At 43.9% G+C, this 27,657-nt stretch overlaps 1 protein-coding gene across 1 annotated transcript in view; it reads right to left on the reverse strand.

Annotated features, from left to right (window-relative positions):
* Positions 1–27,657, reverse strand: part of ADCY2 (adenylate cyclase 2) — a 205,317-nt gene that overhangs the window by 54,686 nt on the left and 122,974 nt on the right. The window contains exons 10-16 of the mRNA XM_054984696.1: positions 25,481–25,657; positions 23,974–24,017; positions 22,289–22,369; positions 19,838–19,907; positions 17,499–17,596; positions 12,047–12,131; positions 5,979–6,116 (exon numbers count right to left, since the gene is read on the reverse strand). Coding sequence (XP_054840671.1) covers positions 5,979–6,116; positions 12,047–12,131; positions 17,499–17,596; positions 19,838–19,907; positions 22,289–22,369; positions 23,974–24,017; positions 25,481–25,657 — 693 coding nt within the window. The remainder of the gene's footprint in view (positions 1–5,978; positions 6,117–12,046; positions 12,132–17,498; positions 17,597–19,837; positions 19,908–22,288; positions 22,370–23,973; positions 24,018–25,480; positions 25,658–27,657) is intronic.

The raw sequence follows: 27,657 nt of genomic DNA on the forward strand, positions 1-27,657 counted from the left end.
CAAATTTGATAGAGAGATTTAATAAAGTGGAACAAGCTGAATTTATCATGGCTGGGCAGAATCGCGACAATAAAAATGAATGTTCTACCTCGTGTGATGTTTCTGTTACAAACGATTCCGATTATCCGAGACTCTAAACAATTTGAAAAATGGCAAAGAAAAATTTCGAATTTTGTGTGGGCACGCAAGAAACCACGTGTTAAAATGAAAGTGTTACAGGATGCGAAAGAAAGAGGTGGCTTGCAACTGCCCAACTTAAGACTGTATTATGAAGCAATTTGTTTGACATGGATAAAGGATTGGATAACGTTGAAAAATCGCAAACTTCTGGCATTGGAAGGTTATAAGAAAATATTTGGATGGCATGCATACCTATGGTACGATAAAATAAAAGCGGACTCTCTGTTTCTGCATCACTATATTAGAAGAAGCCTCTTCACAATCTGGAAGAAATATAAGATGTATCTGGAAGATCAAATCCCCTCTTGGGTGGTCCCGTATGAAGTAATAGACCCGAGAACTGTCGAGAACGAACAGCAATGCTTAACCTACAAGGAGATAATACAAATACAATATTTAATGCCAAAAATAAAATCAGAAGAAGAATTGTCTCCTTGTTATAACTGGTTTCAATACAGACAGATTAGAGATCTTTACAAATCGGACTGTTCAAGAGGAGGATTAAGAATGGAAAACTCAGAATTGGAAGAAGTAATGCTACAAGAAGAAACAAATTTCAAAGATCTACAAGATACTTCTAAAATGGTATACTGAAGATGAAGTAGTGAAAGTACAGATGGTGAAGTGGGCAATAAATTTTCATAAAGAAATAGCAATGGAGGCATGGGAGCACTTGTGGAAGAATACAATTAAGATTACAACGTGTATGAATATTAGAGAAAATGTATACAAGATGATATACAGATGGTACCTAACACCGAAGAAAATTGCGCTGGGGAACGCTAATATGTCAGATAAGTGCTGGAAATGTAAAAAGCACGAAGGATCATTATACCATATGTGGTGGACTTGTGAAGTAGCGAAGAAGTACTGGGGAGATATAATAGAAGTAATTAATGAGGTGTTACAAACCCAAATAAATAAGAACCCAGAACTGCTGCTACTAAACTTGGGAATGGAGAATGTTCCAGTGCAAAATAGAACATTGTTATTTTATATGACAGCTGCAGCAAGATTACAGTATGCGCAGAAATGGAAAATGCAAGAAGTACCTACTGTAGAGGACTGGATTTATAAATTGTTGTACATGGCAGAGATGGATAAAATGACAAGAAAACTCAAAGACCTGGATCCGGGACAGTATTTGGCGGACTGGGCGAAATTGAAACAATTTTTGGAAAAAAAATGGGATGTGAAAGGAGAACTGTGGCAGTTTGAGAATTTTTAAAACAAGACATTTTAAACAGAAGAGAGAAGTGACTTTACCATTATACCAATTTATATCTATTTTAATCTAAGCTTGGACTATAATATAGTAGAAAAGGGGTGAAATTTAGAACTGATTTTGTAAAGAATAAGATAGGGAGGTTAGGATAAGTAATATCTTTTTTAGAGTATATGAATAAGGAAATAGTTAAATAAATATACTGATGGGTTATACTATATATACTATAATGCTAGTGGATCAGATTGTATATTATATAATGAATGTGTAGTACGGTGTTGTATGCTGTGCCACATTGGTGGCAGGGCACACAGTAGGGGTTTTAATACATATTATAATGATGACAGTATATTTGATAGAATATAGGTTTAAAAGAAATAGAATATGTTTAAATTAAGACTTTTGTTATATATTATACTATATTATACTGGTCTGCTATATTGAGGGGTATAAGATTTATACTATATTGATAGTATAACTGATAGATGTATATTATACTGATAAGATATTTGATATATATGATAGAATACCCGGGGGGGAAAAATTAGAATGTGCTTAGAGTAAGGGATTTATTAAGTAATAAGAGGGGTTAAGGGTTGGAAAGCTGTTGGAAGTCGATAGAGAGGGGGGAGGAAAAGGGTGGGGGATAGTGTTAATTAGATATTGAGGGAATGAATGTATTGAATTTGAAAAGTATACTCGCCAATAAAATTTTTTTTTAAAAAAAACAATATTGTTTCATTGGACCACTGCTTTTAAGTTTAATCTCTGTCTTGTCCCTATTCATTTAGCTGCACTTTCACCTCCAGGAGCATTCAGATTTGGCTTTTCTCATCATACTGAAACTGTTGAGAGAGTACCAGGAAAGGTTCCTCAAAATTCCTTCTCCCCAGAGACTGTTTCATATCCCATTGTTTATTCTGCACCTTTCCATTTGCTGCTTTGCTGCTGTGCTCCCTTGCCCAGCTTAGCTCCCTTATCTCTTCCCAGGCCTTATGGGCTGCCCTACGAAAACTCCATTCCCTAAGTCTGCCTGAGAGGTTAATACCAGCCAAATGAACAACCTTCATTTCCCCCAGAGAAGTTGAACCACAACTAGGGATGTGCAGTTCATTTATATAATACCCCTTTAAAATATTGGCTTCCAGCTGATTTGGTGGAATTTGGTATTATACCAAATCTGATTCGGTATTCCTAAATTGAATTAATTCAGTAAACTTTGATAACCTCGGCTGGGCTGTTCCTTTGCTGTTCCTTTGCTTAGGAACAGCAAACAAACACTGCTTCTCGCCTTTTTTTCCCAGATAGGAGGAGGGAGAAGGGAGGGGGGAGTGAGGCAGAGGCAGGAGGGAAGGGGAAGAAGGGAGGACTGAGTCCTTGAAGGAGCTCTCCTTTCTGGCCAATGGGGATTCTCTAAAAGGAGAATGCCTTTTTAAAACTGCCCTGCAAGGAGGTAAACACAGGCTTGCCTCAGAGTAGCCTCCATTTTGTCTAGTGCAGAGATCTGACTAGAGATTTGAGACACTGTCTGCCTGCTGCTGTCTGTTGGTTCTCTCTCTGGTGGTTGCTGCCCTTCTTCAGAGTGGATTCACTCCTCCTAGAATGGATTCCTGCCTGCTGGCTGCTGAGACCTGAGTGTGCTGCACCTGGAGGACTTCTGTCTGGTTTGAGAGTTGTAGATTCACTGAATTTTTTCTGTCTTTGGAGGGAGGGGGGTTGGCCTGGTATTTGAAAGGGATAAGGTTAGGGAGGAAGGGAAAAGGTTTTTTTTTTTTAGGTTGCCTTTTAAAAAATGGGTTTTTTTTCTGTGTGAGAGGTGCTTTGGATGAGCTTTTGTGGAGGGGGAGGAGCTTTGGTTTCTGGCTTTTGAACTTGGTTATATTTACTGTTCATTTTGCTGTTTGTTCTTCTGGGCGGGGGGGGGGGTCTTTTGTTTTATCCTGTTGTGGGTGATTTGTTGATTGGTGTTTTATAGTCCCTGTTAATTTTATTAACGTCACTTGTTCGGGGGGGGGGGGTGTCCCATTGCTGGGACTTGGGGTGCTGCTGCTTTCTTTGTAGAAGTTTGGTTAGTGTTTTTTGCAGGGTGAGTAAATTTTCCGTCTGTGTGTAAATTTTTGCTGGTTCTTGTTCTGGAGTGTGTGTGTGTGTCTGTTTTCCCTCTTGTTGGGGTGCTTTAACTTTAATTAGCTATGTTTGGGTGTACTTTGCGTTCAGAGAGGATGGTGAACTTTTAAAAAGTGTTTTATTATTTCGCTACTTGTAAGTCTTGTAAAGTTTAGCAAAACTTAATTTGCAGCTTTTAGGATCAACGGAAAGGGGGGTTGTCCTTTAACAGCCTTGTGAAGCAATTAAGAAGGGTTCAGGTTTGTTCTACTCAAATTCTATCCTACTATATAAAAGGCTAAGACTATTCAAGAAAACTCACTTTCTATCTCAGTGTGCCACCAGAGGGCACTGCTGTGGAGGGAAGCCCAGATGAGGCAGCCAGACCTCCAGAGAGCACATCACAGCGGAAAGCCCAGGCCAGGATCAAGCGTGGAGCAGGTGGCAATGCTTGCTTGCCATTCACCCAGCTGGGATCAGGAGCGGAGCAGAAATCAATGCCCACTCTCAGCGTTCACCCAGCTGGAATAATGAGCGGAGTGGGTGCCAATACTCACGTTCCCATCACCCAGCTGGGATCAGGAGGGGAGAAGGTGGCAATGCCTCTCCCCGGCCTTCAGGCAACTGGGATCAAGAACAGAGCAGGTGGCTATGCCCGCCCGCGCCTTCACCAAGCTGGGATCAGGAGCGGCCCAGGTGGTAATGCCCATCCCTCACCTTCACCCAGCTGGGATCAGGAGCAGAACAAGTGGCAATGCCCGTCCTCCGCCTTCACCCAGCTGGGATCAAGAGTGGAGCAGGCGGCAATGCCTGGCTCCCATCTTCACTCAAATGGGATGAGGAGCAGGTGGCAATACCCACCCCCGCCTTCACCCAGTTGGGATCAAGTGCAGAGCAGGTGGCAATGCCCACCTACCCTTTACTTAGCTGGGATCAAGCAGGAAGTAGGGGGCAATACCCGCCCTTTGCCTTCATACAGTTGGGATCAGGAGTGGAGTATGTGCAACGCTTGCCCCCCACTGGGAACAGGAGAGAAGCAAGTGGAAATGCCCACCCCCTTTTCATCCATCTTGGATCAGGAGCAAAGCAGGTGGCAATGCCTGCTCCCCCTTCACCCAGCCGAGATAAGGAGTGGAGCAGGTAGCAATGCCTGCACCCCACTATCATCCAGGTGGGATCAGGAGCAGAGAAGGCAATGCCTGCCCCCTTTCACCAGGCTGGGATCAGGTGAAGAGCAGGTGACAATTCCTGTCCCCTTCACCCAGTTGGGATCAGGAGTGGAGCATGAGGCAATGCCCATCCCCCTTCACCCAGGCTGGATCATGCGCAGAGTAGGAGGTAATGCCTGCACACAACTTCACCCAGCAGGAATCAGGAGTAGGACAGGTGGCAATGCTCGCCCCCCTTTCACCCGGCCGGGACCAGGTGAGGAGGTGACAATGCACATCAAGGGCACCTTTGCCAAGCGGGCCAAGAGTCTCTGCCGTGTGAGAGGTTCTTCTTGCCAGTGGAGGGGAGGAGGGAGGGGCCCAGCTCTGCTGTCCTCTCCTCCACCCCTTCTCAGCAGGCTCCCCCCACAGCCAGCACCGCAATGGCCATGGAGAAGGAAATACTCTGTCTTTTCCTACATTGTCAGCTTGCATCGCTACTCACCTTCTCCCCAGAGAGCTGAACAGTTGGTCTTCTTGAAAGTCAACACACCATTCTTTGATTTCCTAACTCTGGACTTTATTTTTCCCGAGACTTAAAAATTAGGAAGAAAACCAGGAGGAGAGGGACAGTCGATTCAGTTGGCACAACAAATGCACACTCCAATTTGGACTCCTTCACAAAGCCAGAAGCCCACATTAGCACAAATTTGTGCAGATAATTGAGAAAAGATGCCCCAGAAACGTTGTTCTTTTGCCACTGGGACGGGAAGAGTCAGAGAGAGATGTTAGGGAAAGTAGAAAATGGCACACCATGTGGCACAGAGGAAGACCCACAGAAACACCCAAACGAAGCTACAGAATGCCAGATGGGAGTTTCCCATAGGAAACAATGGCTGAATTTTACTGAATTTGCTCTGTATTACCGAACTGAACTAGAGAATCAATTCAGTAATCGGGGATTACCAACGTTTTTCTCCAGTTCAGTATTATCGAACTGAATTTACCAGATTTTTAAAATTTTCATATCCCTAACTACAACCATTCTTCTAGTACCGCTCCCTAAGTAGTTAGAATGCTTGGAAACATTTCAGGCTTCATTGACTCAAGAGTAATCACAAGTAGACTGCCGTACATCAGGAAGACAACTGCCCTTCTAATCACAGTGCTTGTTGAAGGGCTCTGGGATTCTTAAATGACTAGAAAACCACTGTGTCCCTCACTCATCTCCAAAATTGTTACCTGTCACAGTTTTCAAACATCATACAGGCAGGGTGAAAAAACACAGCAGAAAGAACAACACATCTTACCAATCTTACCATGTTAAAGACAGCCATCGTTAATATTATAGCTGTTGTTATCAACGTGAGCATGATCCGCGGCCAGGGGCGGTTTGCAACGACTCCTGACGACTTCAAAACCCAAATCAGTGAGGCCGAGACTTTCTTGTTGCATTGCTGGATATGGAGGTATATGAAAAATGCACATGAACATTTCTGGTTCTTCTGAATGATGTAAAAAACGGGAAGGCTCACAGTTCTATATTACATAAAAGCAACAAGCAACTCAAATGAAAACAAGTGGATTGGGGGATATCAAACAAAGACTTGCCGTGACAATTTGTTATCCATTTGAGCTAATTAAAATTTGTATAAATTTCCATTTTCCATACTTGATGTGCCATTCTACACAGGTTGACTCAGAATCCTATTCAGGTCTGTTGAATAGAGCTTCCTCTCAGGAAAGCGTTCTTAGGATGGGACTACACCCACATAAAATACATTTGCAGATAAAAAGGGATTTAAACACATGGTGTCCCTGACCTGCCAAGACTTTTTATTTGGGTGAAGGATACCTTTTTGGTAAAAGAAACTGAGAGGCACAGAGATTTGTCAGTTACATTTTTATTCTGTTTGGGGTGCACCAATGGATCCCAAAGCAGCTAACAGCCATAAAAACATTTTAAAAATGCATCCAGTATTTAAAAATTCATTAAAACACTTCTAAAAATACTAAACAAGAACTACAGCAAAATGGAAAGAATCAAGTTTTAAAAGGATGTTCCATTTTTAGAGGTCACAAGAAGAATAACTCTTTTTTCCTGCCCTCGGTAAAGGCAAAAATGGATCTAGCCGGGGTGGGGGGAGCATTAAACAATGAATGTTCTATAGGAGAATCAGTCCTCCTCTAGTGTAAACCACAAAACTTCAGATGGAATGCTATCCAGAGAAATATCTCATCAGTGTAAGAAGGTTAGCTTGTAATGGGTGCTCGCTGATGGGATCTAAATCATTTAGGACTTTAAAGGTGAAGAATCGACCCCTCGGACAAAGCCCAGATAGTATGGATGTTTTTGTACTAGGCTATCAGTGGCTATTAGCCATAGCCATAATGGCTAAATGGAGCCTTCTTGTTCAGAGGCAGTAACTGTTGGAAGAGGAGGATTCAGCGCTGTCCGCTCAGGGACCCCCCCAGGTTTCAGAGGGGGACAAACCAAAGAGTTAGAAAGATGAACAGGGAATTCTGTTTACTGTTTACTGCTCTGACTTTCCTTTCGATACGTAGACTGCTATTCTTAGGATCTCCTCCTCCTGACTACCTCCCTCTCACCTCTTCTCTTTCTGGCTTTGTTCCAGGCACCTCCATCTTGCAACCATGGATGCAGGACTTGTCCTATCATCCATGTCCATCCTTAGACTCGACAGGATCTATCCTCCTTTCCTATCAGAGTATGGAGTTCCTATAATAAAGAACTCTTATTTCCTTTCTAAATATAAGCAAGTGTATGATTTGTTATTTTCTCTCCTGCGCACACACCAGCCAGCAGAAAAAGCTCACAACCACTTATAATCACACTTCCTCTGCTAAATGATAGACTCCGCTAATGGCCCAAACACAGAATCCTTTAATTAGGTTTCTGGGGCCAACATACAAGTTATTTATCAGTAACCTACTGAATACTGTTGCTGGATGGGGGCGGGGGCAATCAGGGAAAGGATTTGGCTTCTGTGCCCCACTGGTGGATCTTCCAAGAGCATCTGGTCTGCCACTGAACAAAACAGGATGCTGGATTAGATGGACCATTTATCTGAGTCAGCATGGCGGTTCTTACGTTCACACGGGGACCTCATTTAGGTCAAAGCTATGGTAGTGGGAAAAGGGACTGAACTCTCCCCTGTGTGACTTCACTTAACAAAACCAATCCCTCACCCACCCACCCCTAAAAGAACAGCAGTTACAGTATTTATTACAATACATTCACACTCAAGTCACAGTTATGTCCAGTTGGTGTTTAGCATGGGGAGGGGTGGGGGGACAATCTTACATTCAGGGTCATCTTCCTTTAGAGTAAATATGGTAGCTTTGGAAAAGGACAAGGACAAAGAAAGGGAGCTAAGTGAAATGGAAAGAAGATGGACTAATAAAGTTCATAAGGCAAAAGATTTTAAATTTAGAACCTTTATGGCTTGACATCCTTGCTCAAGTGTTGTGGACAAACAGTGAGCTCCAACCCCTTGCATCCCTTTGGAATGATCCATGAAGTCACTTGTGTTTCATTCAACATTTAAGTATATGAAACAAATTTCTACTATCTGCCTTAGACAGCATGGCTATTTTCTCGAGTGCCCTAAAACATCTGGATTCCACTCTGTTTACACAATAATCCCTCTGGCTAACCACATATGTACAGAACATTTCATTGCCATCAGCAAAAGGTACTTCTCAGTAAATAAATCTCATTTTGAAATATCTCATTAGCGGGGTCTCTGAATGAATAAAAAAATGTAATTACAGAACTGCACCACTCGGTGAAGCCACTGAATGGAATTAAAAAAGACACCACCACCCCCATCTTTGTGCATTCTTTTCAGACTCCTTCCTTTTTAAAAAAAATCATCCACAGAGTGTTCATGTGGAGTAGCGGCTCTGACCTGAAAACCATGTGTACATTCTTCAGCTTCAGATTTACTTGGCTTCCGTCCCCCCAATACCATTCAGGGGCATATCAGGTCACGCACTTCCTTTTTTGTACTATACATCAAACCAAGTTATTTTAGGAAATTGCCCTGCCAGCAAGACAGCTCCATTTAGAAGAAAACACAATCTACCCATGGGTAAAAAAGACATTTGCAGTTCTGACCAAGCTGCACGGTGCGAGTTCCAAAAGTAATGGCAAATTCAAGAATTAGTATGAAAAACGTCAAGCCTCGAGCCTTTTAAGATCTCATTTCCTCCTGTAATACTGACGACAGCAGAACATGATGGAACTGTGTGTTGTGTTTAAGACTCAAATAAAACGGCACAGCATCTGCAGCAATGTGACCTATTCTCATTCTGGGCACCTCTTTCCACTCAGATTTTCTTCTTTATTTAATCAAAGATTGTCTGGGGTATTTCTGTGCCGTAGCATCTGTGGTATGGTTTCGCAGGTTTTAATTATTCCTTTGTCAATTTTATTCTCCATTAGTCTTTTTACAGCACTTTATCTGTGGTTCAAATGCCCTCTGTGGACCAATAAAGGATAAGAGACCACAAGGAGCAAATCTAAACAGGTGCCCCAGCTTGCTATTTTCAGCTTGCTGGTACACATACTTAGAAGTTAAAGGGCTTGTGATTCAATGCTAGGATACAATGATAGGGGATAGATCCAGAGGAGTTAGCTGTGTTAGTCTGTAGTTTCAAAATAGTAAAGAGTCCAGTAGCACCTTTAAGACTAACCAACTTTATTGTACCATAAGCTTTTGAGAACCACAGCTCTCTTCGGTAGATGCAGAGAGCTGTGGGTCTCGAAAGCTTATGCTACAATCAAGTTGGTTAGTCTTAAAAATACCAGGGGAGGGGCTACGGCTTAGCAGCAAAGCATCTCCTTGGCATGCAGTGGGTCCCAAGTTCCATTCCCGGCATCTTCAAAGAAAAGGATCAAGTATTAGGTGATATGAAAGACCTCCACTTGAGACTCTAGAGAATTACTATCAGTTTAAGTAGACAATACTGACCTTGATAGTATAATGGTCTGATTCAGTAGAACAATTCAGGAACAAACAAGACTGAGTGGCCAAGAAAATATAAAATTTAAAATAAATATGATTATTTATTGCACAGTACATAAACAATTAAAAACCAAGAAACAAAGTTAACAACGTAGAGATTTAGTAACGTCAGTTAAAAAGAGTTACAAAATTGTTAGCCCATATACAAAAACCAAATCACAAAATTGATGGCACGTATACAGAGACTGACTGAGCATATATCATTGCATAGCTATGCAATGATTATATGCCCTTACTATGTATTTTCACAGAATGCTAGTTCAGTACCACTGAGGCCACCCAAACAGATTAACAAGTGAGTGACTTATATTTGTTCCATATTTTAACTACCTGGCCTGAAACAGCAACATTTTATATTTATGAGCCATAATTTTTAAATGTGTGTGTAATAATAAATTAGACCACTGAGGAAGGCCCTGAGGGCAGCATCACGTTGGGTCTCTGTACACGTGTCATCATTTTTGCGTCTTGGTTCTTGTATATGTGCTAAAAAATCCACGACTCTGTGTAACTGATGTTACTAGGCCTCTAGGTATTTAACTTTGTTCCATGGTTTTTAATCATTTATGCACTATGCAATAAATGATCATATTTATTTTACATTTTATATTTTCTTGGCCGCTGAACCTTGTTGGTTCCTGACTCGTTTTTCAAGTAGGGTTTCCCCCCCCCCTCTCGTTTTCGTTCTGATTCAGTATCGGTCAGCGTCACGTCTGCTTAATACTGCTAGCAACGAGGGACACTGCAGGCAAGGCAAATACTTTGCCGTAACGAGGCTCGTAAGTGAATCATCGTGTAGGTGGAACGCTAATCGGCCGCACCTTCCTGGCAGAGGTCCAGACTACCTTTTCTGTTCCCAGGACATGCACCACGAGAAGAATGGCAGGTGCACACAATAAAGTTAGTGCAAAGCAGTTGTCAATCAAGAGGCACATTATGTCGGGCTACACTTACTTTGAGTCCCAATCCTTCAAAACTGCAGGTGAGCCCCCCCCTTTCCCCTTGTTGGGACTGCCAATGAAGCGGACAGTCCAAAGGCTAGGACAGGCCTTGACAAATTTTCTTTAGCTCTAGTAGCCAGCTAAAAAATGTAGGTGCCAGACTCTCTTTTCAGTCTGCGGGGTTTTGTATTTTACTGACAATATTTTCTTACAAAACTGTTGCTAAGCATGTGGCTGTTTTCTCGTCGTTTTATTCAAGCTACAATATGACAAAGCACTGTAGTATATAAATAGAGGGTAACTCTGGCTGTACTCATAATAAAAACTTCATAATAATATAATTGCTGAAAATACTAGGAGTCACAATGACATTTATAAGCACCGTGGCGACTTGGAATTTGTTGAGCCCTGGGCTTGACCTTCCTAAAGCATTTCTCCATCTTGTGTTATGTGAAAACTAACTTTTTGGAAAAGTAGAATGTTATAGAATTTTCTCAAAGACCTTTCAGAATAGACTCAGCTAAAGATAACTGATATTCACTGTGCCACAGCACTAGCTGTGCCTCAATGAAAACTCCTTGTGACAGGACACCCCAAGTGGCAGAATTCATTCTTTGACCAAGTGGGTTTGAATTCCAAAAGCAATCTGCTGTCAATGTTGCATTTTTGGACAATGGCCATAACGATCTCAGTCTATAAACTTCCATTCCAGCACAACGAACTTAAAATGACCATTACAGGTAATAGTTCTGCTCTTGGACAGTGAGAATACTTGCAAGTTGGGGAAGGGTTAAGGGAAGGACCATCAGGCAACTACGCCCATCTCAAGCCAGGGAGGGAGGCTGGGATCAAAGGACAGAGAAATAATCACAATAGAAAAATAAGTACTGGGGTTACCCAGCGCTGCGGTATTTCGGAAGGAACGGATACCACCTCGATTTATTTTATGTCAGATAGGGAGGGGATCCATCCAGCTTAAAAGGCAGGGAGGATAACAAATGAATAAATCAAACAACTCTTAATGTCAAGTTTTACAGATGTTGGGAATCATCATCAACACATGTACTCGTAGAGGCAAAAGCAAAAATTTCATAGGTTGCGAACTAGCGCTGTTGAAATAATCTGTTTTCGTTAAGACACAATAGACAACAGTGCCAACATTACTGTTTTCTGCATTTCAAGGCACCGAAAAAAGTACAAGTAAATTAACTGCAGGGAAGCAAGCCCTCAGAGATCTATTTTCTCCCCAGGCAACACAGGAGCACTATTATCCTGCCTTTTTTAAAAAACAGAGAGGTGGCCTTCGAAATATTGCGGAGGTGTTTTCGTGGCCCTATTATTTGTGCCCAAGGACCCATGCTGCTAAGGAGGCCGAGACAGACACTTCATACCTACCAAGAGCTGTCCAGCAAAGCAGATAAAAAGAATGAAGGAAAGCACAAGAAAGGCAGCCCCGAAGGAGATTCCAAGAACAGACTTTCTACGAGACAAGGAGAAAAAGGCCAGTTAGAGAAGCTCATGTACCAACGAAGGGCACAAAGACATTTTTCTGAACGGAGAGTAGATACGTTTGCTGCCATTGAGGGCCCCCAAGCAGATGTGATGGCAGTGGTCATGTCTGATAACTCACATGTCTGCATACAAAGAAGGGGATGGGTATGAGCTGCTTAATTTTAATATCAAAATAGGCACCCCCTTGAGGGAACCTGAATGCACTCTTCGCCGTCCCTTTCCGTCGTCAGTTTCCCCAGATGTTTTCCTCCAAGATGAGCTCCCGTTTGTTACTGGAAGTGTGTGTGTTTGTGTGCGTGTGTGTGTAAGAGAGACAGAGAGAGTGATATGAAGATAACACATTCCGGTTTGTCCATACAATGCAGACTGCATACTTATGCTGCCTCAATTTGACTAGTTTCAGGTGGGTAGCCTGAAGAGCAAGATTCAGATTCAGTAGTACCTTAAAGACCAACTAGATTTCCAGAGCATGAGGTTTTGAGAGTCAGAGCTCCCTCCCTGATGAAGGGAGCCTTGACCCTCGAAAGCTCATACCCTGGAAATCTAGTTGGTCTTTAAGGTGCCATTAGCACCGTAACTTTAGAAATACAATTAAAATCTTGTTCTTCCATTTAACCAGGTGCAAGGCAGAAAAGGGAAAGAGGAAGTTGGCCCATCAACCTCTGCTATGTTTCGCTATTCAAAACCAGATTCCCCACTCTATCATTATCATTTTAAAAGATATGTAGAATGCACACAGTTTCCTTTAATTTGCTAATAGCACAGCAGGGTTTCAAACAGGGAAACAGACCAAAAGGTCCTCCTCTTTCTTCCTTGCACAGCCCCAAGGCACACTGACGCTATACAAGCTGGCAACTGGCACCTGGTAGACAGAATGAGATGCATGATCTCCAGACTGTCTGTTTGAGCCCAGGGTGTAAGGAGGTAAGCCATGGGGGAACTTTCGGGACTGCTCACCTGCAGGCTGCTTGTGTTTTCAAAATTCAGACCCTCAACCCACATTTTGCATGTGATTCAACACACGGCTGCCAATGCTGTGTCTACTTTGACCCTCAATCAAGCCAGAGGCTGACAGAAGTAGGAATCCTTCTGAATGATGCATATATTACTTACACTTCACAGGAGATGAAACACTAATAGTCTCTTGAATGGTTGGTGAACAAATAAGCAATGATTCCTACTTTCATGTGTAACTTTAGAAATACAGTTAAAAGAGTAAGATTTAATCATCAACAGGATCTAACAAGGACCATGGACAAAACCCAGCATACTCCTAAGAGACAAGGCAGATGATCTGTGTGTCATCAGCTGGGCTGGGGAGGACTGCAGCAAACAGGGCCCTCGCCACCATTTCAGCTTGGGAAAATGGCAAAGGACAGAAGGCTGCAGCCGAAGGAACTAAATCCCCTGCAACATTCTCCCACGTGTAATTGGGCCCCCCTGGAGCACTGGGAAACTTGGGTTCCCTGATGCTACGTGTGACTGCAAATCAGATTGGGAGACCCCTGATCCAACTTGTGCCATATGTATTGTCTAGTCTGACCCTCGCTCTCCCAGTGGGGCTGCTTAATTTTCACTGCATTTTCCAGTGTACGGCTGAATGTGCCAAGGTAAGCAGTGATTAAGTTTAAGTAACAGTTTTACCGAAAATCATGTTTCTGTATCTACAGCACACTTTCAACGACACTAGCTGTTTTACAAAAGATACACTCGTCTGCCCAAAGCAGTCTAACAGTCTAAAAGCATGATCCAAGCACTTTTCAGTTCTTGTTGATTTCAATGGGAAACCTGTAACCATAGTCCTTAACACTTCCATTGAAATTAAGTAATCCCTGATTACTTAAGTAATCCATTACTTAAGTAATCCATGTGGAGCCCGAGGAAGAGGAAAACAGCCTCCACTGGGCAGCTACTGCCACTAGTGAAAACAGCAGAGGAGGGAGGCAGGATGCCTTTCCTTTCCCCTAACAGCATTAGGATAGGTGCGGAGCAATGGACAGGCTCTTAACATTAGTCCCTGTGTATATAACTGAGAGTCAAGTTGGATGTCCCGACTCAAGCCACATGTTGGGCCTCAGGTTGCTACTGCTAATTGCAAAGCCATCTCTCTAAAATGTGGCTATAAGCCTTTTCAATTCACAGGATTCAGGGTTTTCTTGCAAAAGCAGCTCGGCAGGAAAGATGGAGAAGTGCGAATAATGGCCATTGGCTTGCAATCTACCAACCATGAGGCGGCACAGTCTGCAGGAACCAGGACCCCCTTCCAACTACGTAGCCCCAGCAATGAGCACTGCTGCCTCAGCCTTCTCCCTATTCATTCCTGAAGGGTAGCCATGCTAGTCTGTTGTAGCAAAAATAAGCAGAAGTCTGAGTCAGAAGAAGCAGGCTCTAGTCTACAAAACTTTGTGCTGGGATAAGAACACGTTAGCCGTTAAGGGGCCAGAAGGCTCCATTGCTTATTTTTCCTACTCGTAACGTGGAACAGCTGCCTTCCTGTCCAGGAAGACACCTACAAATTAAGATGGCCACACAAACGTCGCATTTTCTGTTCCCTGCAACTGCTGCTGAGGGTCGTAGTCCAGCCAACCTTGCAGGCAAGCCTGGGGCTGAGTGCGCTGCTCAGGGAGGCCAGCTGCTGGTTCACAAGAGATACACAGTATTTTTACTTCAACTTTAATAAACTTCAATAGATTCTAATACTGAGCATCTCATGTTCCTATCAAGGGACTGTATATTTCCCAATGTAATGTAATATCGTTATGGGACAGCAAGAGAACATTAACTTCCCTTCTCTTGGTTTTACTGGAATCTCCATAGCCTACTGATGTGATTTATATTGTCAGTGTGCATACAGTAGGCGTCCTAGTAGGTAAAGCATAATTAATCTAGGTTAGACAATCCTGAATTAAGCAAAAGTGGATGAAGCAAGAAAAACGTTCTTTCTGAAGCAGACCAAGATCCACCCCACTCACTTATGGGCATCCTCAACAAGGTGTGCAGCCAAATATTTGACAAGCACCAGAGACTATTCAGGATCCCCACACATACGACCACCTCTCCCACCTGAGTATTTACATGGGCTATAATATCCCATACGCAACAGCAGCTGAAAAATTTGGTGCAATCTACAGAGAGTTGGCTCCAGGCTAAATTGCCTATTTCCACCGACCCTCCCCTTCCCCCTACAGCCCCCTTTCCCCTTCTGTCGTTCTTCCATGTCTGCTATCTCCCTGGAGCATTATTTCACGGAGAACAGCGGCAGGCGGGGAGGCAGGCAAGTTCCATCCTGCCACTGGAAAATTTACACTGTATTCAACCCATATTGAGGAGTGCTAACTGGAAGGAATCACCGTCGCCTTGGAAGCCTCTTCCCCTGATCTTAGACGTGACCATCATGGCAGTGGGCACGTGGTAAGCAACGGGAAAGCTCGTTGTACATGCGTAGGAGCAAAATGGGCCCCGGGACGGTAACCAATAGCTGCTTATTCAGGGGCCCACAAAAACTGGCACTGCAGAATACTCGGCAAGACTCTCAGCCAGCAGGGCCAGTGACTGGCTCAGGGTCACCTATTCATCTCCAGGCTCAGCGCCCCCCCCCCCAAATTGGCCAGTGGATTACAGTTTACCTGTTGCCTAGCCTTGACTTCAAGGATTCGACATGCTTATCAACAAGACATTCGCTGACAGATTCCTGCAAGGGACTCATTATCATGTTCAATAGCTTTCAGTTCATTTTGAGTTTGCATCTATTCTTTTCCTCTCATTTTTTTGATACATTCACAAAGCTTTCAACAGATTTCAATCAGCACAGCAGCTTGGAGTGGATAAGAGTTCCATTGTTAGTGCGTCTTATGAATATAAACATTCATGGCAGCCCTTTCTTTATTTTACCAGGTGCAACAGGGGAGGCAAAAAGGCCCTCAGAAAGAATGTAGCTTTGAACAACCTTTTTGTGTGTCAATTGCTTTCAGGCAATCATTCATGCAAGAGTTGTTTTTTTAGAAATCCAAGGGAGCAGAATGTCCCCTTCTAATGCCCTTCTCCTCCCCGCCCATATCTTCCTTAAAAGTTTCTATTTATGAAGGGAATGAAATTCAACTTGTAAAAGCCTTGTTTACTCCATCCTTTCAACACTGTTTTGTTGAAGGGATTCATACATTAAGAATTTCCAAATGAAAGAATAGCAACTGCAACGGGTTTGCTAGTGAGGAGCCTCATTTCCGATAGCCCCTTCCTCCTGGCAGTTACCAAAGAGAAGAATCAAGGTCACTTACATATCAGTTTTCATGCACAGTGGCCGCTCGCTCAGTGCATGAATTGCTATAAGCCTTGTGCTACTAATTGAAACAGATTTATATCTTGTATCTTGGTTCACTACTCATTAAGTTGGGTGTTTACTCTGTGGTTTTAGGAGGTGTGATTTGTTGAAGCTAGCCCTTGCATTTTAGAATTCAGAATCGACTAAGCACTTTTGCACTTTGTATATTGTTTTTGTATGATGCTGCTAGCTGCTCCATATACCGCACCTTCTATGTATTGACTGTTGCCAGCTGCATAACCATTTAGAGTTTGTTTTGCATTGACTTTGATTCTTGTATAAAGACTGCTTGATATTTTGTTACACTGTATCTTTAATTAGTATAGTAAGTAAGTCATGGTTCTCTCTTGTTTAGAATACGCTTCTCCCATGACTCTCTCTGTATTGGGTATAACATTAACTTAAAGCTTAACTCTCTCTCTCTATATATAAACTATATATATATATATATATATATATAAAAACAAAAAAACAAAAACCCAATTCTTTATCTACCCCTGGGGTACAAGTCATGGGTTATGATGAGGGTTGGCAGACTGGCAACCTGGAGAATCTTTTTGCTTTTCAGTTGCCCAATGTGGCCAATAAGCAGTGGTGAGAAGTAGTCTCGTGGCCACTGACTAGGAACTGAGACACATTAGGAAACAGGTTCAGTTGGAATCACGCAGAGGGCAGCTGTTGACTGGCCAACAGTGTCCCTCGTGGTCCGCTGACACCCTGTTTCAACCGGAGTCATGACCCACAGCTAATCATCATCAGCAACACTATCTTTCCCCTTTTTTGCTGCTCTTTGCCCTTGGCAGATCAGAAATATGGAGAGAGGAGACAACAGGAAGAAGAAAAAGGCAGACAGACATAGAAGAACAAAAGCAGGGAGAGAGAGGAGAAATTATATAGCGTGATAGAAAATTTAATGCAAGTCCCATGTTGAGGTTAGGGTTAAGAAGAGCTATCAGGTCTGTAAAGGATGATACCAAAAATGATGTAAATAAGCAGATGTTGATATTGGCCACTTACTTGGGTAGTACTAGAACCTGCACAAGAAAAATGCAGAAGAATATGAGACAAGCGCAAGTCACATAGTACTTGAATGCTGGCAGCGTTGTGGCTCTATACTAAAAGAAAACCAGAAAGAGATTACAAAAGAAAGATTTTTTTTCTATTAATGGTTAATAACAGTTTGCAAAAATAATCACCTCACATTACTGGCACACCCAATTGGTCAAAAAGGCAAATTCTTAATAATGGGTAATGGTCACTCACCAAGAGACTTTTAAAGAAAGGAACTTTTATGCCTGGGAACAACTGGCATTAGCTGTGATAGCTAAATAGAACTGGAATTGCAGAGGCTCAGAGGGTCGGAAAAGAGAAGAGTCCCTCTGATGCTCTGCTTCTGGGGAGCAGGACGTGTTCCAAGTATTGCACTGCTCCAAGTAAACTGCACCCACCCCTTTGGGTCTGAGCTGCTGAAGGCCTGGTTCAAACCACACCTTGGTGGCATTGTGACTCAGCTTGGACCTGTCTTGGCCACAGAGCCAGCCTGGCCTGGAAGCATCTGGCTGGAAGCAGGATGCTGGACTCAATGGACCTTCAGCCTGACCCCGTAGCTCTTCTGCCATTATTCATGGTGACCTGGAGTCAACCACAAAGAACAACTCTCCTCTAAAAATAAAAACAATCCACAGCGATAACTCTGTGCCATTTGACACAGTGTAGAAAGACCTTTGCAGAAATGACGCCCTCACGACTAGGAGCACATAGCGGTAACCACAGGGCAAAATTCACCTGGGACTCTCCTGCATCTGTGCTGATGAAACACACACAGGAAAAGCACAAATGCACTCCCGGACACTTCCATGTGGCCTGAACAGAAAAGCATCCCAGCAAACTTGGCTCAGAGGCAAAATATTTAACCCAGGCATAACATATTTCTCTTTTCTGGAGACAGCCAGAGTATGGACTCTAACCCAAGATACTCAGGCTCAAATGTCCATTCAGCCACAGAGCTCGGTGGGCCAGTCTCTCTCTCTCTCTCTCTCTCTCTCTCTCAGGCTAACCTACCTCACAGGGTTAACATGTGTAGCTGTGTTAGTCTGTCTGTAGCAGTAAAAAAGAGCAAGAGACCAGTAGCACCTAGAAGACTAACAACATTTGTGGTGGGGTATGAGCTTTCATGAGTCACAGCTCACTTCTTCAAGTGATACTGAAATATCTGAAGAAGTGAGCTGTGGCTCACGAAAGCTCGTAGCCTACCACAAATTTTGTTAGTCTTATAGGTGCTACTAGACTCTTGCTCTTTTCTACTACCTCACAGGGTGGTTGCTAGTTTAGTTTATTACATTTTTATCCTGCCTTCCCTGCATGCAAACTCAGGGAAGTTCAAAACACATTTAAATACAAAAATTTAAATGTACAATGAAAATCACAATAAAACTTATAAAACCCCATCAGAAGTTACCGGTGTCAATACTCACATAAGAGGCTGTACTGAAACCATAAAATGCAGATAGTAAAAAGATAGATATGATCATGTTAGGACAAAATGGAGGAAGGGAGGGGTCTACTTATGCCTCTCTGAGCTCCTTGGAGACTGGGCAGGATAAACATGGGAAATAGATTACAACAGATTTTGCACAGACATCATTTCGGTGAGAGTTTCAGTAAACTCCTCACCGTAGGCATACATACTTCCATGAATTTCAGACTTGAAATGACCTATAGGTTGGTTTGCCATGTTCCAATCTAGACAATGCATGTGCTTCTTTACATCTCCCCAGGGCTTTTTTTTTCTGGGAAAAGAGGTGGTGGAACTCAGTGGGTTGCCCTCGTAGAAAATGGTCACATGGCTGGTGGCCCCGCCCCCTGATCTCCAGACAGAGGGGAGTTGAGATTGCCCTACGCGCCGCTTGGCGGCGCGGAGGGCAATCTCAACTCCCCTCTGTCTGGAGATCAGGGGGCGGGGCCACCAGCCATGTGACCATTTTCAAGAGGTTCCGGAACTCCGTTCCACCGCATTCCAGCTGAAAAAAAGCCCTGCATCTCTCAAGGAAGCAGGAGACAAGGCAGCCAGACTGCCTCCTGCCTGTTCCCCTCCAGGTCCTTCCATCCTTCCTTTCCCACAAAGAATAACAGAGTTCCCTGTTTACTCAATAGGACAGTGGATAGGAGGGAGAAGAACAGGTAGGAGAAGCCAAGGCTACTCTGCCTCTTCACTGTTGTCCAAGTATGCTTCCCAGGTTCCACTGAGATAATCCATCTTACAGGCAAACACAGAACTAACTGCAGCTATGTTCTGTTATTTTAACAAATGAACAAAGAGCACAAAACACAGAGCTCTGCATTAAAAATCCACTTACTTCTTTTTCTAGAGCTTTGTTGTAGAAAAGCAATGATATCCTTTGAATATCCTCAGATTTAAGCCACTGCCTAGAAGAGATCAGAGAACGGACAGAGAGGAAATGGGGTGCGGTGGTTCCAGCGCGGAGTGGGGTAGGACGGGGAGACTGGGAGATGAGTGGGCGACCCCGGGCCAGTCGCCTTTCCTCAGCCTAACCTACATCTCAGGGTAGCCGTGAGGGGTTAAGAACTAAGTGATCACCCTCAGCTCCTTGAGGTAGAGTGGGATGGAAACAGATGGGTCAGTATTGCAAACAAGATAAAAGTACAACTACTTGCTCCCCACATTTTTCTGAAAAGCAGAGAGGAAAAAATAGACCTCATATCAAGAGGGGCAGCGAATTATTATTTCACACCAGTCTGAGTATATTTATATGACATCAAACCCTCTAAGAAACCCAGGCAACAATAATCCGGTGGATGTCGGAATGAATGTACAAGGGAGTTTTAGCATTTCCTTAAATTACAATTCCTAGGATTCTTTGCAGGAATCCCTGACAATTAAACAGGTAAAACTCCAACTGGAATTTGGACAGGGTCTATTTTCAAAATAATTTGAAAACTTTATACTTGCAGTGGAATCCTCTGATTGATGACCTTCTAAATGAGTAAAAAGTCCGGTAGCACCTTAAAGACTAACCAGCTTTATTGTAGCATAAGCTTTCGTGAACCACAGCTCTCTTCGTCAGATGCTATTTTGCAACTACAGACTAACATTTCTAAATGAGGGCACACTACCTGGAGCCAAGCTACAAGTGACGCCTGACACAGGTTGGACACTTGTCAGCTTCCCTCAAGTTTTGATGGGAAATGTAGGCATCCTGGTCTTGCAGCTGTAATGGACAGCCAAGCTGTAAAACCAGGACGCCTACATTTCCCATCAAACCTTGAGGGAAGCTGACAAGTGTCCAACCTGTGTAAGGTGTCACTTCTAGCTTGGCTCCTAGTTAAAAATCACACTTAGCTGATCTCCATGCAAAAGCAAGTATTATTTTTTCCCTCAGAGGTAAGCATTTTATTGAATAACCACAATGCTTCAGATGACACAAGGCTGCTTTGGAGTTGGCCGGTAAACAAGTCAGTTCTTTGACGCAATTAGCTTTGCAGGGATCTGCTCTGTGAGCCAAGCTTTATCTTCCGCTTCAAGGTCCTATTTGTCAGATGGCAAGAGCCCTCATGGTTTTTCATAGACTCCGGTGGAGACAACGTTGTTTATAGCACACTCCTCCATCATCTTTCCATCGACAATCTTTTTATTGTGGTCTCCTTCCCATCCCATTTCTGCACTTGATTGAGAACTCCATTGTCTAGAGTCATAAGACCCTTTACTTTCCTATCATCTGCTGTGGTCTCATCAAACTCTGCTCCTGACTCGAAACCAATCTCCACGTTCTTGAAAGTGCTTTCTGTTCCGATGGTTATAATCAGGGCTTTTTTTTCAGCTGGAACGTGGTGGAACGGAGTCCCGGAATCTCTAGAAAATGGTCACATGGGTTGGTGGCCCCACCCCCTGATCTCCAGACAGAGGGGAGTTGAGATTGCCCTCCGCGCCGCTTGGCGGCGCGGAGGGCAATCTCAATTCCCCTCTGTCTGGAGATCAGGGGGTGGGGCCACCAACCCATGTGACCATTTTCGCCGAGGGCAACCCACTGAGTTCCACCACCTCTTTTCCCAGAAAAAAAGCCCTGGTTGTAATATCCCCATTGCAAGTGATACTGACATTGGGCTTGGCAACACCAGCCACCTTCCTAGCAGCAAAGCCCACACCAAGTTCTTTCATGTAATCATCAAAGTTCTCACTGGAAACCAGCTTCTACATTCCCAGAAGCTGTCCTCACCTTGCCGCAGATTAACTAAGCACCCTTACGAAACAGTCAAGGGAAACACCACCAAGTATTTGCTTTCGCCTAAGCTATTTAGGTGCTTATGGATCAAAAGCAGAACCTTGTGTATCCAAAGTTACAAGGAACCCTGGATGATCCAGACACCATTGCAATATCCTCTTGGTAGTCCATGCCACCAGAAGGCAAGAACAGATGTCACCCTAAAATCCAAATAAATTGGTTAGGGCCTCAATAGGTGAAACATCGCAAAGGCTGTACACTGATTAATAATAAATATCTGCATACATTTTAATCTTCTGCCTTTCTATTCATCTACTGGAGGGCCGTGCTTCTCTCAACACTATGATTTGACTGAACATGACTCAGACCCAAAGGATCAGAATGCTTGTTCAGTTTTCCCCACCTGTCTCTCCCATCATTTATTCCTTTCTGCTTTCTGGACGACAGAGGGACAATCAGACGGGATCCTTCCCGCTCTGCATCAGGGACAAGTGCTAGATTTCTCATAGGCCTGCCCTTCCTGAAACTATTGGGGTGGGGTGGGGTGAATTTTGTGTGTAAACATACTTTTGAGCATTTATGCCATCAATTGCTTGAATCATCCTTTCGTTCAGTTCTTCTTCAAACTTTTTCTTCTGAGATTTTGTTCTGCAGAGGACAAACAGAATAGGGAAAAAAGGTGTTAACACACTGGGAATAAAAAATCTGAATAAAACATGTCAATACTTGAAGAGGAAGCCAATTCTTTCCTACAATGATATTCAAAATGTAACAAAATTAGGACCTGTGTTTAATATAAGCCTGCCATTTTATAACATAAAGTTCATCAGCTCCTGCTGTGACCTTGGATTGGGGAAGTTGCACTGTTCAATAGTCAGGCTCTATATTCAAAAAGGGTACTATACCCTATTGTAACTGTTCATCATGTTTTATTTTTGCTCTGTGAATGTTCTAGATATTGATTATATTATTTTTCATTGCAGTACACAATCTGTCTTAGATCTCAGAGAGAAAGGCAGACTAAAAACAATAACAACGACAACACTTTTAAACTGCATCTTCATTCTCTGAGATAGTCCTTGGGAAAAATGAACCAAATTTATCTGTGCCATTTGAAATCTCTCTGGCTAGGAGGCAACCCTGTGGCTGTACGTTGAACATCTTGCAGACCCAAGAAGAGGCTTCCGATTGCTGACACAACTTACAACCCACAAAACATAGACCATGAGCCACTTATTGGCCCACAAGGGGCCAGTAAACTTCTTGTTTTTCCTTTGGATGTCAAAATACGTGGGCTGTGCTCACGTGGTTCACACTAGTGGTGCCGTTTTTCTCTATAGCACAAGAGCCCTTGCCCCCAAATGTAGGAGACTCTTCTGAGCTTCTTGTGTCAGTGAAAAGTTCCTTCCACCAGACCAAAGATTCCCATGCTGGCAGAATGGATCCATGGAATCTAATCCATATTGAGAGGGATGGTTGAATATTTCTTTTTAGAAGTAAGCCTGGCTGGGAGAAGAGCAGCTGGGGGAATTTGCTGAAGGCTGGGCATGGGGAGTGGGTAAGTATCCCCTTCCTCCTGTGCACTCCAAATCCCACTTGCAATCCTTACCCCTGCTTGGCGGATGATTCTGGGAGATCAGCAGTGGACAGCCAGAATCACAGGCCTTCCTGCTGTGTCCCAAAGCTCCTTGGGGGAGATGAACTAGAAGACAGTCAGTGTCACATAGTCGTTATCAGGGCTGTTTTTCTGGGAAAAAGAGGTGGTGGAACTCAGTGGTGGGACTCAGGACCGCACAATGACATCGCCCCCTGATCTCCAGACAGAAGGAAGTTTAGATTGCCCTCCACGCCGCTGGCGCCACTGGCACGGAGGGCAATCCAAACTCCCCTCTGTCTGGAGATCAGGGGGCGGGGCCACCGCCCATGTGACCATTTTCTAGAGGTGGCAGAACTCCGTTCCACCGCGTTCCAGCTGAAAAAAAGCCCTGGTTGTTACAGTGTCTGTCTAGGATCTAGGAGATCCTAGTTTGAATCCATGGAAGAGGGCTGGAGGACCTTGGTCCAGTAACACTCTCTCATTCTAACCTATCTCATAGAGTTGTTGTGAGAATAAAATAGAGGAAAGGAGAACGATGTAAGTTGCTTTGGGTCACCATTTGGGGAAAATGAAGTAAGTAAATGAAGTAAATAAAGTAAATAAATAAGAACTCTTTAACAAGGCACACATCTATAAAGCCGATAATCACACATACCTTTCTCTACATCTGTGGAAATTATACTGACCCATGGGCATGTCCTAAAAGAAAGAATAACAGAAACTGTTACCCAATTGCCCAGCATGATAATAAACATTTTTAACTTTTGATTATGTGGTCATGACCATTTTTGTGATCATAAAGAAAGGGACCTGAAGCTAGAAGAGTACTCTTGGAATATACATGGAAGGCGATGATGTCAACAGAAAGCCGCTTTCCAGTCACCTGCATGGAGTGTGCCATGTTTGTTTTCCTCCCGGAAGAGAAGGCGGACTTCATTTGTCAGAAGTGTAAGCTGGTCAGGCTTTTGGAGGAGAAGATTCAGAGCCTGGAGGAGAGGATCACCACCCTTCAGGAAATTTTCAAGAAGAGGCTGGATGAATATTTGTCAGGGATGCTTTAGGCTCATCCTGCATTGGGCAGGGGGTTGGACTAGAAAGGCTGTATGGCCCCTTCCAGCTCTTGTGATTCTGTGATATTCTGATATGCAAAGTGTGCCACCAAACATCCCCCCTCTCCCCACAATTCAGAACCCAATAAATAAAACTCATTTATCTGAATGTATCCGTAAGCCATTCAAAGGCCAGCTATTCAGCACATGCTAATGAGTTGAGGATCACCAGATTGGAAAATGAGACCAGTTAGATGAGACCAAAGGTCGACCTATTCTAGCATCCATTTTGATTATTCCAGGAACCCCATAATTCTTGGGAAAGACCTCAGTGTACGACCCTGGAGAGCGGCTGCCAGTCAGAACAGACACCATCACCCTGAAAATCCAAGAATCTGACTCAGTAGAAGGCAACTCCACATTTTTTCATCTCTACATATCAAAGTGTGACATATGAAAGCTCAAGGTTCTGCTACATTTTGTTCAAGAATGGGGCAATACGGGTGAAGGGGAAATGATGTTCAGATAGAGGCACAGCATCTGTTCTTAATGAAGCTAAACCCGTTATACAGGGAAAAGTAAATGGGCTGCCACTTATGCCAACAGGGACAAGTTAAGAATTTGGCACCTTGCGATGGAAGCAAAACCTGCTAAACAACCGGAGAGGGGCGGCTCAGCTGTGTCTGAACTGCACTCCACCTCCACTGCCAGATGTCCCTGAAATAGACAGGACCTCATTCCACATACAACCATAGGCATTTGCTAGTAAGATTTTTGAAAAGAGCGGCTTATCTCATCAGCAAGAGAACTAAAGAGAAAAACAAATCGCTCCAGATCTACTTTTTCTGCCTTTGCAACGAGCTAAGGCAATGTTGATGCTTCAAAAAGACAGGGCAGCATGGGGAGGGGAGCCGGCAGAGGCTGTAGATTACAAGAACTTGATACCCATGCGTGATTAGGAATAATTTAAATTACGGTGGCAGCCAGTTTTGTCTTTATTTCATTCACAGAAAATTGCTTGAAACATGATAGTCCAAGAAAATTTTGCCAAGAACATTTGTTCCTTTAAAAACATTGCTTAGCTGCTTAAAATGATTTTTAAAACCCCAATACCATGGTGCTGATCTTGCCGTTCTCGGTAATCATGCTGTCCCGGTGGTGCAAATGAGCAAACGGCTTGGCTGCTCCCCAGGACTCCAAGTAGCGGGTCATGCGGACAGAGGCTCTCATTTTAGCTCCATCTAAAGTGTTCCGGGGTCGGAAATGATGCTGTGGACTTTGTCTTTCCTCCTAGAGGCACACAAACCAAATATATATAACATATATATGTTTCTAAGTCTGCCCTTCTGACATAGGGTTTAAAGTAACTTATAGATTATGGAGTATAAAACAACACATCCAATAATAACACCATCCATTATAATCATCATCAAAACCATCACAGTGTCATGTCTGTCACCCATCCATGCCATTATTTTCAGCTGAAGTGAACCAGTATTTTGTGCTGAACCATTGTTCCATGCTGTGACTTGATTTCATATTGCCAATGTCATAAATTGCCTTGCTTTCACAGGCCTACTGAAGCCGCAGGTGCCTTATCTAACTGCTTTGAAGCTCCCAGGGCTTCTGACCTTGTAAACTGTTAGTTCTCATGAATCACCATGTTTCAGCCTTAATCTTATGCCTTCCTAGTGTCTAGACCTGATATGTAAACTATGCGAGGAGTACTCAAGACTGCTTCGTGCCAAAAGTTATGTTTTACTGTTGGGAGGGGGGGATGAGTAATTGTGCTCTATAAGAGGAATGCTTTTCACACATTTAGGTATTCCTGTCAACTTGCTTGTTTGCTTACTTTACTTCTGAGCAATCCTATGGACTTATCGGTGGATTTGATTTGCTTCCTGAATAAAGCCTTTCAACCAAGACCGTGGATTTCTTGCTGTGAGGGTACAGGGGTTTATCTGCCATAGCCTGTCATCCATAGACTGACATTTTGACAGGAATCCCTTTATTTCCTCTGTACCTGTAACCTTTGGAGAATGGCTACTGGTTTCATGTCGTCAGAGCCAGACCCCGGGGGGGGGGGGGCTATGGAGTCAGAGGATCCAACTAGCAATCCAGACTTGTGACTGGGACCAGGTACAACTCCTGGAAGGAATTCTAGAGAGCTGGTGCCTGTGACTCAAACGAGGCTCGACTACCTAATGGACTCTGATATAGCTGAGATGAGAGGACTTGGGGCCGCAGGAACCCTCCCAATGTATTCGGAACTGGGAGCAATCCCCAAGGCCGGGTCTACCTACTTTAAGTGGAACTTACCACCCATCCATGAGTGGGCCCCTCGCAGGTCCATAACTGCAGAAGAAAGAATCCAACACCATGGAAGGACAACATATTTTCGGTGCTCTCTTGAGCTGGAGGAGTATATCGCTGACCCGAGGGAGGAGAAACCATCCAGCAACCAGTGGGTGAGGGCCCCTGGTGACACGGGGCTGTTCACGTCGGGAGCGATTGTACCCGCACAGATGGAATTTGGACAGGCTGAGACCATTGAGGGTGGGATTGTGCGTGAACTTCTGGAGGAGTTGCAAAGATCGGGGGACCCTGGATTACCCCCGGGCAACGCCAAGGAGTATCGTGATTGTACAGTTGAGACAGGGATGTGTGTGAGATGGGAGCCACAGCTGGGCCAAGTAACCAAGATTGGGGCCAGACGCAGCAGTTACCCGCACCAAAGGAAAAGGCAACACAATTAGTGTTGGTGGATGTACAAATACAGGGAGACCCTGGACTACCCCCTGGCAACGAGCAAGATTTTTTGGATTTTACAGTCGAGAACGAAACCGACACCACGGATACAAGTGAATCAGGAGCTGCGGCCAGGCTGGTAAACCCAATTGGGGGCCAGAAGCCACAGCCAACAGGATCAGTGGGCTGCACACAAGTACTGCAGGCGGCATATGAATCGGAGAATTGTTGATCCCTGGAGGAACAGGCCCAGGTAATGAGGATATAGCAAGAATGGGAACAAGATGTCCAAAGAGTACAAGAGATGATGATCCTGCTGGTGGGACTGGCTGTGAAACCGTGCGAGGAGCACCGGGAGTTAAAGCCAAAGACTTTCCTGCATCAGCCGCTCCCGAGGGAGCGAGAGAGAGCTCCACAGATTGGTCAGGGACCAATAAATGTTGCGGGACCAATGCCTGCTGGGGGTGGGGAAGGCCGATTCCAGTTGCCCCTGCATCTTCAGCAGGAGCGCAAGTGATTTCCCCCCCCACACACACATTTGC

The sequence above is a fragment of the Eublepharis macularius genome, chromosome 7, assembly GCF_028583425.1.
Source record: "Eublepharis macularius isolate TG4126 chromosome 7, MPM_Emac_v1.0, whole genome shotgun sequence".
NCBI lineage: Eukaryota > Metazoa > Chordata > Lepidosauria > Squamata > Eublepharidae > Eublepharis > Eublepharis macularius.